This window comes from Talpa occidentalis, unplaced genomic scaffold (assembly GCF_014898055.3).
Source record: "Talpa occidentalis isolate TD23 unplaced genomic scaffold, MPIMG_talOcc4v2.1 talOcc4.9, whole genome shotgun sequence".
Lineage (NCBI taxonomy): Eukaryota > Metazoa > Chordata > Mammalia > Eulipotyphla > Talpidae > Talpa > Talpa occidentalis.
Genome location: NW_023605305.1, coordinates 12,973,614 through 12,986,238, shown reverse-complemented (window position 1 = coordinate 12,986,238; position 12,625 = coordinate 12,973,614). Strand labels below are relative to the sequence as shown.

General features: G+C 41.3%; 1 protein-coding gene across 3 annotated transcripts in view; it reads left to right on the top strand.

Moving 5' to 3' along the window:
- Positions 1-506: 506 nt before the first annotated feature.
- The window catches only part of HNRNPR (heterogeneous nuclear ribonucleoprotein R), a 34,052-nt gene continuing 21,933 nt past the window's right edge, over positions 507-12,625 (top strand). Inside the window, exons 1-5 of one of the 3 annotated variants that reach the window (XM_037501394.2) lie at positions 558-603; positions 3,768-3,933; positions 6,120-6,238; positions 6,883-6,990; positions 8,794-8,907. In XM_037501394.2, coding sequence (XP_037357291.1) covers positions 3,777-3,933; positions 6,120-6,238; positions 6,883-6,990; positions 8,794-8,907 — 498 coding nt within the window. In that variant the 5' untranslated portion in view covers positions 558-603; positions 3,768-3,776. Of the gene's footprint in view, positions 604-3,764; positions 3,934-6,119; positions 6,239-6,882; positions 6,991-8,793; positions 8,908-12,625 lie in introns of all 3 variants that reach the window. The other 2 variants (XM_037501391.2, XM_037501396.1) reach the window with 2 other exon arrangements.

Sequence of the window (12,625 nt, the reverse complement as noted above, 5' to 3'; positions counted from 1 at the left end):
CGGTGGGCGTGTCTGGGGCGAGCGCCAGCGGCGGCGCGACGGGGGCTGAGGGGCGCTGCGGCGCCGGATAAGGGGGCGGGAGGGTCACCCGGGAGTGAGGCCGGCGCGGACGGCAGGGGGCGGGGCTTCGGGGGTGGCCACGCGTCGCGCAGCCCGGCTCTTCGGCCTGGCGTCGGCGGCGGCGGAGGAGGGCGGGGCCTCGGCCGCGCAGAGCCCGGTGCCCGGCCGCCTCGCTTCTGTCAGGGGCTTCAGTACAGACCCTTTGTGTTTTTGCCCCCGCCCCGGAGGCGCCCCAGCCGGCGGCGCTGAGCCCCGTCATTGGCTCAGCCGGTGGCCTCACCGATTGGCTCTCGAGTCGCCCGGCGTGGTGCGCCTCTTCTCGCTGCTATTCGTCACCCGAGCTGTCGCTCAGGCCGCCGCGCGCCGCGATTGCCCAGCAGCTCGGAGTCCCTGGAAGCAGTTCCGGGAAACCCCGCGTGCTGCCGGGATCGCGTCCCTGTCCATGAGGGGGGGGAGGGGTGGCGCGCGCGCCATTTCTAGTCGTTTTCAAAGCGCCTCGCGCTGATTCTCACGGGCCCGGCGGCCGGCCCCAGCTCTGCCCTGGTGAGTCTCGCGCCGGCCCGTGGGGGAGGGGCCGGGAGCCCCGATCCGACCCGACTCGGCCCGGCCGGGGCCCGTCGCCCGGCCCAGTTTCGTCTTCGCTCCGAGGCCCCGGGGTGGGGGCGGGGATGGGCCGGGGGCGGCTGTGGCCTGGGGCCGCGCGGCTGCGGGCCTCACCCGCCGAGGCGCCTCCGCGCCCGCCCGCGCCCTCCCCGCCCTCAGCCCCGGCCGCGTGCGGCCCGCCGGGCGCCCCCCGCGCGGCCTGCCGGGGTCCGCCGAGCTTTTCCCGCCTCCGCCCGCGGCTCCACGCGGCCCGCCCGGGCCGGCGGCCCAGGCGCCCGCCGCCCCGTCGCTTCTCCCGTCGGAGCCGCTGCGCCCCGGCCCGGCCTGCCCGGCCCCAGCGAGACGCGTCGCCGGTCGGGGCCGGCGCGAGGGGGTGGGCTGGGCAGGGGTGGGCGGCACGGCCCGCGGGCACCTGAGCCCGGAGGAAACTTTTGTGTAAGCAGAAGCCGAAAAGCCGATTCGGGTAGCCAGCCTGCCTCCCCTCCCCCCGTCTGCATGCTGCCAGCCGAGATTTGAAGGAAAAAATGACTAGGAGAGGCCGCGAAACTTAGGCTGCCAGCGGCGCCTGAGCTCGATAATCCTGAGAATGTCATTGGCACACTAAGTTGGGAAGGCGAGTCTCTTTCTTACACGGTTGGAACCGCGTTGCCAACACGTAAAACTTAAAGCCAGGGGGTTCTTGAAAGGTTCAGCCCTTTCACACTACCTGTTTGAGATTTTTGCCGTCCCCCAGAGGCTCCCTGTGTGTTTCCTGAGTCAGTCGGAAGATAAGGGCTTGGCACTCCCGAGCCGTGAGATAACCGTTAGTTTTCATTTCGTTGGTTCTTTTAAAACCGGTCTCTTGGTACGAAGAATTTGCACAGAGGTGCTCAGAAGGAGTCAGGGAGGGATCCAGCGCTGATTTCCCCAAATCTCCCAGCAGCCCTTTGAAATTCGCCTTTTTTTGCACAAATGTTTGGATTACATGACTCCAGTCCTATTAATCTATTTGCTGCATCCAGAAATACGGTTTGGCTGTGTGGCATTGTGAATTGACACGAGTTTTAAACGGTCTCGTATGACAGAAAAGTCACTTAAAAATCAGCACATTATATTTGGCTTGAGGAGAGGTTTTTCCTTGATCTGAAAGATTTTATTTTTTCTGGAACCTACATATTTTGCTTTCTTTTGGTTTCAATTTTACAGACATTTTTTGGGAAAACCAATTTCAAAATCACGTAGAGAACCAAATGGTAGTCATAAATATTTCTATCTTATGTGTAGTACGCAATTTGTCTTTTTTTTTTGCATTGTACATACCTTAAAAACACCTTAACAGATGTTCATTGAACTTTTCTGTTAAAAATTTGCTTCCTTTCTGTGTGACTAATAGAATTAGTATTCCCAGGTGCAATGTTGTGAGGGTTTTGTGATACTGAGAACTTTGAGTTCTGATGATCCTTTGGTCGTGTTTGGGGATAGGGGAGCAGTGGGAAAAGAACTTTAGTGTTCACGTAGAGATTTTGGACTTTAGGCTGCATCTTTATAGAAATAGGTTTTATTAATCAGTAAACGTGTTCATCTTGCACAGTAAGTTTCTTGATCTTTAAAAGTGCCAGTTTCGGATGTTTTTGGTTTTTGCCAGTTCATCAGAAATTGAGGCTTGCCTTGAGGAAACATTTCTCCACCCAGAGTTTAACCACGGAATCTGCATCTGAATATGTGTTAGTGGCCTGTAAAGTCTTTAATGATGTTTTATAGTCATAAGAAATCATGATACTGTTTATCTCGTTTTCAGAGTGACCCTTTCTACATTTTCCTCTCTTCCTGCTCTCTGTACCTCCTTCCCCTCCGTCTTCCCTTTTTCATTAACTTCAACTAAATGTTAATGGACTTTGAAATGAAATGTTCCAAGTGAGAAAACTGCACATAGTGCATTTGCACAGCGTTTGATAAACAATCCGGAGTGTTCGTACTTTTTAAGCAACTTGTGTTTTCTTTCTAGCTGACTAGGTGTCTTGAGTATCATCCAAAAAAGTAGGCTTTTTCTTGAGATCCACCTTCATGTCCTTTCTGTCAGTATGTGTTGCAGTGTTTCTTATCTGCTGCTTGTTATCTTCATCACATTGTGACTTCACTGACAAATGCACTTTAATTCTTTGTTTTTTGAGGCAATATAGAGACTGACCTTGTATGGTTTTATTTATTTCTCTTCAGGGATTTGATCCATTTCAGCATTTCATACAAGTTGAACATAGAAAATGATTTTGGTAGGTTGATCTGAGAAATATGACCTAAGGTTACCCTAACTAGGTAATGTTCGTTGAAACTGTGTGCAAGATGTCAGTTGTCCATTCTTCGTTATGTTCTTGCAGCTTTATTTTATTGATACGAAAAATTCATTATGTACCCATGTTTCTTTTTTTTTTAAAGAAGCAGCCTCAGCTCTAGCTTACTTTTGATTTTATGTGGACTTAAAACAACTGTTTAGCTTTTTTAACTTGGTCATTTTTTCTTTTAAATCTGTGAATGGGAATAGCAGGTTAATTTTAGAACAAAAATTAATGTCAAGTTGTGTGTTTTTTTGTTTGTTTTGTTTTAAGTGAGGTGGAGAAAACCCAAACCACCAGCATGTTGATCTAGAGACAGCAGGGTATTTATTTCACACCTATATTGGATTTGAAGCAGAGCTAGGAAATGTGAAAGTCCTTAAACCTTCACTAAGTGGTCTGTGGGTGTTCATGTTTTTAAACCAAACCTTTAAAAACTGTACAAGAAACAGAGCTGAGGGACTTTCTAGGATTTTGTGGTGATTTGTTGATATGCTCGCGAGGGCACAACAGTTGCTTTTGTTAATCAGTGATTCTATCATCAGTAAATTCAGCCTTTTATTTAACCTAGTGTACATGAAGTTCCCTTAAAGATCTAGTACTTCCATGTACATTTACTATGGTTTTACAGGATTATTGCAAATTTAGGTCAGAAACATCACAAAAGGCATAAAATATTATTTTGATAGAAGTTATGCAGCATGTATACAAATTAGTTTAGATAAATCATGCATTGTCCTACAAACTAGTTATTTCTGGCTTAATGTAATATAGCTCCTGAATTTTTTCCAGCAGCATAATAAAATGGCTAATCAGGTGAATGGTAATGCGGTACAGTTAAAAGAAGAGGAAGAACCAATGGATACTTCCAGTGTAACTCACACAGAACACTACAAGACACTGATAGAGGCAGGCCTCCCACAGAAGGTGGCAGAAAGACTTGATGAAATATTTCAGACAGGTATAATATGCATTTCTTGTTTCTGACTGGTTATGAAAGTGAGGGCAAACCACTTTGAATTTTATAGTTTTTTTTTTTTTTAAGGTTAAATAATACTGTTTCTGATCTATGTAGAGCGAATGTTTGTTACTTTCCCTTCATTGAGGGCATACTGGGTTTGACTTTGATATTCTTATTTCATTATTTTGATGCCTTCTTAGTGTTGAATATGCAGTTGTAGTTGTTTCAGAAGTACGTCAATTTGTCTTAGATTTATCACCAATTAAAATGTATGTTTCAGCATACCAAATTTTATATATTTTTTCCTAATCTAAATCAGTCATCATTTTGCTTTTACTTTTCTACTTTTAGTTTCTTAAAGTGATTGTTAAATCAGCTTAGGTCTGATTAGGTGGCATAATAAGAGGGCTAGTTAGACTGTAGTGTCTGAAACGATAATAAATGTCAAGACTTCTAGAGAGTTTTGTGGCCTGTCTAGTTCTAACAGACAGAAATCCACATCTCTCTGAAATTTGCAAGTGTTTGGTTTGTAACAGCTTTTTTTTTTTTTTTTTTTTTTTTAAATCTAGAAGTCCCAATGGTTAAGTGCTTAAGCAAATTTGAACATCTTCAAATGGTTGGTTGTAAGTGGTTTGAAGTTTCAAAGAGGGAGAGAAATATTTACCCTTAGGGAGTGTTGTTCTTAAATAAATGTGTCCTCCCCCTTTGGGGCCATAGATGGAAACTTTCTTCCTCTGTGCTTTGTGTGCCTATCCAGATTCTGGGAGAGAGAATTGAATTGTCTCACAAACTTGCCTTAAGTACAGTAGTAACAAATATCTGTTTTTTTTTTGTCCTTAAATTCTTTTTTTAAACCTGAGAACCTCAGGATAATTATACACATTAAAATGACTTCTAAAAATGACTCCTGGGTGATGGTCCCCTTTGAAAATCAGTCCTCAGGAACTTTCTGTGACCTTCTGCCATAGAGAATTGGCAGCGATCTGCTTAGAGATGCTCTCTTGTAGAGTGCTTTGTTACTGATAAGAGCTGATGGTTTGGGTGTAGGTTTGGATGGACAGAATGGATTGATGGGTGTCCTGAGTTGTGGCTTTGGGTGGTGGTATGCAATATTGAAGTAAGGAAACTCTAGTTATTTAGGCATGCTCATTTTGAGCTTTAAAACAAATCACGGCAACGTTTTAAAAAAGTAACTTTGCAAGTGGCATTACATTTATTTAAAATTTATTACTCTATGGAATAAAGTTCTTTTTGCCTTTACCAAAATGGAGTCACTTTTGATGTTAGTTCATACGGACTTGGGGGTTTTTAATCTGCCAAATATTTCCATTTTACATTGAATCAATTCTGAAATATAATCCTTATATAGAGAAATGTAACAAACTTTCAAGTATATTTTAAACTTAGTAGATGTTCTGTGTGCAGTTAAATATACTACATATACAGAATGCAGTGCAAATATTTTCTGTGCAGTTTACTTGTAAATATATACTACCATTTGGGAAAAAAATATCATTGTTGACAGTGTTGTGAATGCCACAGCATCTTTTAATCTCAGCTTTATACTTGAGAAGAACAAAAATACCTTAAAATATGACTTTCAGAATTGATTAATCAAGCTGCACTTGAATTTGTAGAAGAGATTAAAATTATGCCTTTCCACATTCTGATTGCAGCAAAGTAGATGCTCAAATGCATTTCAGTCTATCTTTGGTGCTAAGGAGGGAAAGTCTGTCACACTATTTAGAGAGTAGAAAGACTTATTAAATAAAAGTGGTTCTCATTTTTTCCCCCACCTCTTGTTTGGTTAGCAATAACTTACAGCAGCCCATATAATTTGAAAGTTGATCCTTGGGAAATACAGAATTTGTTATATTAATATTTAATACATCAAAGTTAACTTCCAAGACTTAAACCTTGGGGAGATGGGGGTTAGGATTTTTGTGTTTCTTTTTTGTGTGTGTGGGACTGTGGGGATTGAAATACACATTTATAGTTTTTGGACAATTTATTTTTTATTTTCATAATTTTATATAATTGTATAGCTGCCTATATGCATATAACTAAGTGAAAATGTAGTTTGTTAGTGATAGCATTGACTATAACAATTCCTGATTAAACAATAGCACAGTTTAGATTATCCCTTTTGTTGCAATAATGTTACCCCTTTCCAATTTAATTTTTAGGATTGGTAGCTTATGTCGATCTTGATGAAAGAGCAATTGATGCTCTCAGGGAATTTAATGAAGAAGGAGCTCTGTCTGTACTACAGCAGTTCAAGGAAAGTGACTTATCACATGTTCAGGTAAGGCCATTACTCAGAAATGTTTTTGAAGAACTAATGATCTGAAATTAATTTTCTATCTTTTTTCCTGTAGAGAACTGGTGTTTTTGTATTTTCCTATGGAGAGGAGGTAGTTTGTGACTATCTCTGCTTCTCTTAAAATTAGTTTAAAGAAAAAAATAGATCTGTTTTAGCAAAGTGTTTCCAGAAACACGAGTAGTTTCTCCCCATTCATTTGTGTTTAGTAAGTTAAAAAACTTAAAGCCAAGATTTCCTGATTGTATATGTTAGGGGTTTTTTTGTGTGTAAGTTACTCAAATTTTGAGTATTTTTGGGTTATCTGATCCTGTTTTATTATCTTGGAGGGAAATAACATAGGTGGGAGGAATGGTTTCGGAATGTCTGGCAAAGATACCCAGATGCATTTAAGTATCAACAAATGGAAGACTCTTTTGCCATTGTAGAAGGTAAGCTCACTGAGATCTTGGCTGTCTTACTACTCTGCTTTGGTCTCCTGCACAAAGTTAACAACTCACCAATTACTTGTTGAGTGAATAAATATTTTGTTAAAATTCTGGTCTTTAAATTTAATTATACACGTATCCTTCCATGTTTCCTGGTGATTCTTTTTTTTTTTTTTTTTTTTTATTAATTGGCTGTTCCAGAACAAAAGTGCATTTTTATGTGGAGTTATGAAGACCTACAGGCAAAGGGAGAAACAGGGGAGCAAGGTGCAAGAGTCCACCAAGGGACCTGATGAAGCAAAGATTAAGGTAAAATTTTGAGAGTTTAATGATGAGATTGGCTGCTTTTTTTTATGTTTCGTAAAAACAGATTTTATAATTTCACTTTTTCTTTTTAATTTAGTGTTTAGACATGAAATAATTAGGTGAAATTATTTAAAATTTTGGGGCAAACATTTAATTATATGTTAGGTGAAAAGTTCTAATTCAGACTTTCCTGTATTCCATGAATGATATATATTTAATGACACTTCTGATAATAGTTTCTTGGGTTGATCCAGTTGTGTCACTTCAGTTTCTTTCCAAGCACGTTATTTTCACTTGGTAAAGGGTATTTTTATAACTGCTTTCCTCCTTTTGAATTTTATTTATCTCTGTTTCTTTAATTGTAAAATGGGGATAGTAAGAGTGCTTTCCTCATAGAGTTGTGAGGTTTAAGTGAAATTGAGATATGTAAAGTGCTTAAAATAGGGCCTCCCTGGTGGCGCCAGAGGTTAAGTCGCAACAGCAACACTGTGAAGCTATCCGCAGTAAGAGTTCAATCCCAGGCCAGGGAGGTGACCCACATGGCGCAGCAGACCTCTCCTGACTCGCCCGCCGCTCCCCTCAGCAGTGTATTTCAGTCAGTTCTGCCTGTTCTGTTCCCCACCCTGTCTCTGGTGAATCCTCTTATCCCCCTCTGACCCCCGCACTTCTGGCCTGTACCCCAGTTCTTGTATGTATGAATGAATAAATTTTTTTTTTTTTAAATAGAGGCATGTTTTATTTATTTATTTGTTTGTTTGTTTTGTTTATACATGCACTGGGTACAGTCAGAAGCGCAGGAGGGTGAGAGAATTCACCAGAGCCAGAGCAGGGAGCAGAGCAGGCAGAAGGACTGAAGCACACTGCTGAGGGGAGCAGCGGGCGGCAGGAGAGGTCTGCACGCCATGTGGGACCCTCCTCTGGTGGCCGGGGAGCAGCCGGGGATCGAACCGGAGCCGCTGAGGCCACGGGCAGTTTCGCAACCCAGCGCTCAACCACTGCGCCACCGGGGAGGCCCCTGAATGAATAAATCTTTAAAAAAAAAAAAATAAAGTGCTTAGAATAATACTTGGAATGAAGCAAGAACTGTATAACTATGAGCCATTATTATTTAGATAAACTACTCTGAAAGGTAAATGCAGGGCTCTTAATGAAAGACTAAAGAACCTAATTCCTTATTAATGTGTTGCTACAGTGATAGATTTTTCAATTTGAAATACTTTTATTTCACATTGGAGTTGTGCAGTTTTATCATTTAGGCAGAAAAATATAACTTGTACTTTTCTGTCATATAACTAGCTTGTATAAACTACTTCGTACCTTTTCCCTCGTCTGAAATGGCTTAACTCCATTCTTCTATTTTAAAAACAAATATGAAAATTTTATTCAATATTGTAGTTGTTTTAAAAAATAAAATGAGGCATATGCAGGACATAAGTATTTTAGTACTATATAGAGTGGGGGTCAGTTTATATATAGTTTTTAACCATCCATGCCTCTTTTTCCATTCTCATTCATAGCAGAAGTGTTGTATGCTGGATGCTTAATTTGCCTACTACTCTTTCCAGTAATTGTAGTAAAGGAACAGTAAAATAAAGTGGGAGAGCATATTTGCGAGAAACTGGTGTGAATTTAGACATTTTTCTTTTAATCTAATTCTAAAATACATAGCCTAACATGTTGGGGTACCTTTGGGAAAAGATTAATATGTGTGTATGTGTGTGTGTGTGTGTGTGAGAGAGAGAGAGAGAGAGAGAGAGAGACAGCACTTTAGTTTTAGAGTATAAACAGATATATAATTATTTTTAGGCTTTGCTTGAGAGGACTGGCTATACTCTGGATGTAACAACAGGACAGAGGAAGTATGGTGGCCCTCCACCAGACAGTGTATACTCAGGTGTGCAACCTGGAATTGGAACAGAAGTAAGTGTTCTTCAACTGTTTTTGCTAAAATCTTTGCAGTTTCTCACTTATTTTAATCTACTGTAAGATGAGGGAGAATACTTGATTCTTTTCAAAGTGTAGCTATTATTTTTGACACTCATCAGTATTTTGTGGCCATCATAAGCAAGGATAATCATGTAACTGGTAGATACCCAAACACTTTGTAAAGGAATGTAGTTGAGTTCTTAGAACTGGTTGCTCAAACTATGCAACTAACAACGTTATTTTTTTAGGTGCTTGGGATGAGCTTGCTGTGAAAATAATTGTGTTTTTTTTTAAAGATTTATTTATTTATTTATACAAGCACTGGGCACAGTCAGAAGCGCGGGAGGGTGAGAGAATTCACCAGAGCCAGAGCAGGGAGCAGAGCAGGCAGAAGGACCGAAGTACACTGCTGAGGGGAGCAGCAGGCGGCAGGAGAGGTCTGTGCACCATGCGGGACCCTCCTCCGGTGGCCGGGGAGCAGCCGGGGATTGAACCGGCGCTGCAGAGGCTGCGGGCAGCTTTGCAACCCAGCGCTCAACCGCTGCGCCACCGGGGAGGCCCTATGAAAATAATTGTTTTATTCTGGTTTTGGTTTTATATAATTTTGAACTCTGCTTTTTCTTCTTTTATCTCCTCCCCCGCCATACTCAATATTTACTGAGAGATTTATTAGTGGAAGTGAGTTGTACAAGAGAAGGATATAGAATCAGATGAAAGGTTGAGCATAGTGGTCTATACTTGAACAAAGAAGCAATTCCTCCTCCATTTTTGCCTTCACAAATGTTTCTTTAGGGCCTCCCTGGTGGTGCAGCGGTTGAGCGCTGGGTAGCAAAGCTGCCTGCTGCTCCCCTCAGCAGTGTACTTCGTCCGTCTGCCTGTTCTGCTCCCTGCTCTGGCTCTGGTGAATTCTCTTACCCTCCCGCACTTCTGACTGTACCCAGTGCTTGTATAAATAAATAAGTAAATCTTTAAAAAAAAACAAGGGCCTCCCCTGGTGGTGCAGTGGTTGAGCGCTGGGTTGTGAGGCTGCCTGCAGCCTCTGCAGCGCCAGTTTGATCCCCGGCCACTAGCGAGGGTCTCACCAAAAAAAAAAAAAAAAAAAAGCAAATGTTTCTCCATATGCCTTTATGCAAACCTAATCTAATCCTTTAATGAAAAAAATTATGTACCAAAATACAAGCTCTGTTACAGCAGGTATGTTCTCTGATTTGTTACCTCCACTGTCTATATTTAGTGCCTAGCAAAATGCAAAGAACATAGTAAGCACACACTATTTGATGAATAGTTGGTTATGGGGTTTTTTTTCTTTGAATACTTAAGTCCTGGCCTTTTAACTTAAAAAATTTAAGCTAGATTAAATGATAATTTTATAGGATTTCTTTTCAAATAAAATGATGGGGGGTAGCTTTTTAGATGATGCTGTCATTTAAACATTTAGGTGGTGTAATGTATCTCCTACTTGTATTAGAATTCTAAGAAATCTTAAATTTAGTCAAACTCCTATTTGAAAGAGTGATGCGTTACTCAAACTGTTAATCAGTGTTACATTCCTAAAAGCCTAAATCCACCCGAATGTTAATTTTTGTTTGCAAATAGTGACAGCACCAGAACTAATTCTGGCTGGTTTCTCTGTGTATAGAATGGAGTTTACATTCATTGATATTGTTTCCCTGAACAACTTCTTACTACAACGGACTATTTCTACAGTTAATATTCTGTTTTGTTTTGTTTTTTTAAGATTTATTTATTTTTATTTATATAAGTACTGGGTACAGTCAGAAGCGCAGGAGGGTGAGAGAATTCACCAGAGCCAGAGCAGGGAGCAGAGCAGGCAGAAGGACCGAAGTACACTGCTGAGGGGAGCAGTGGGCGGCAGGAGAAGTCTGCACGCCATGTGGGACCCTCCTCTGGTGGCTGGGGAGCAGCCGGGGATCGAACTGGTGCTGCAGAGGCTGTGGGCAGCTTCGCAACCCAGCGCTGCACCGCTGCGCCACCGGGGAGGCCAATATTCTGTTTCTAAATAGCATTATTAAAAGGGACTATAAACGTACTTTTTTTATGATAACTGAATCTACTACATTTTATTTTATTGATTTTTAAAAATATTTATTTATTTATACAAGCACTGGGTACAGTCAGAAGCGCGGGAGGGTGAGAGATTCACCAGAACCAGAGCAGGGAGCAAAACAGGCAGACTGATGAAGTATACTGCTGAGGGGAGCAGTGGTGCAGCAGGAGAGGTCTGCGCACCAGGTGGGACCCTCACTGGCGGCCGGGAATCGAACCGGAGCTGCAGAGGCTGCAGGCAGTTTTGCAGCCCAGAGCTCAACTGCTGTGCCACTGGGGAGGCCCTAAACTACACTTAAAAAAATTTTTTTAAAGATTTATTTATTCATGCATACAAGAACTGGGATACAGACCAGAATTACGGGGGGTGAGAGGATTCAGCAGAGACAGTGAGGAACAGAACAGACGGATTGACTGAAATACACTGCTGAGGGGAGCAGCAGGTGAGTCAGGAGAGGTCTGCTACAACATGTGGGTAGCTCCCTGGCTGGCTGGGAATCGTACTCGTGCTGCAGTGGCTGTGGATAGCTTCATAAATTGCATCTTGACCCCTTGTGCCACCAGGGAGGCCCATCAACTGCATTTTGATTATTTTGAATATGAAAACTGCTCTAAATTACTTGGTGTTATATAATTACCCATCAAGTTGGAATTGGGGCTCTGAGCCATCAGAATTCCTCATAGGAGCAAATATTATAAAAATAGTGTACAAGTGAACTATACTTTGGTCTTTTTTTCACTTTTGTTCTCTGATTAATCCTTCTTCTGCCATCCTTCATCTTTAATGTTCCATGTATATTGTGAACTCTTTGAAAGCCACGTTTTTAATATTTGTAAATAATACCAAAATACAGTTCAACTTTTTTACTTCTTGAACTCCTACAGGATATGTATGTTTCTAATAGTTTTAAATTTTGTTTTAAAATAGTTTTAAATTTTTGCACATGAGGATTTTCCCCCTTCCCTTAAATACTCATATCAAATGAATAAAAGTGGAATTGCTTTTTCGCTTTTTCTTTGTTTTTGAGACAGTTCAGGACACCTCCAAGAGGGAAATACAATTTGAAAGAATTATACTATCCCTATAGTGTGTGAAATCCTTTTAACCAGTCTTTACATTTATCTTGTCTTGTTTTCTCAACTAGTTATAAAATCTTTATGAACAAGATAAATTCCATGTAATATTGATATGCTCGTCACAGCCTGGTGTAAAATTAGTTGGTTGCATCTGCTTTTTAATTATAGAAATGAACTCTCTTAGCCCTTTAGATTGGTTTCATTGGTGAGCTCAGTAATGGGGACTTTTGTTTTTTATCTTTGCTTGATATAAATATGATGGAGTTTGCTAGATCCCTAAGATTTTCCTGGAAGCAATTCAAGAATATAATAGGATGAACTATTTTTCAATTAGAAACAAATACTTGGTATACTAATTATAAAATTTGTGTGTATTCTGTTGCATTGTCTCACTAGGAGAAAGATGTATTTTCTTGTATATTGTTACATATAGCAGGTGTTAAATTAAAATTCCTACCTGAGATTACCAGCCTACGCCACTCCAGTCAAGCAGTTTGTTACAACCAAATCTTGGTGTGACGTTTTGTGTTCCTTCCATGAAGTAAGGTTTAATGAGATTTGGTTTATA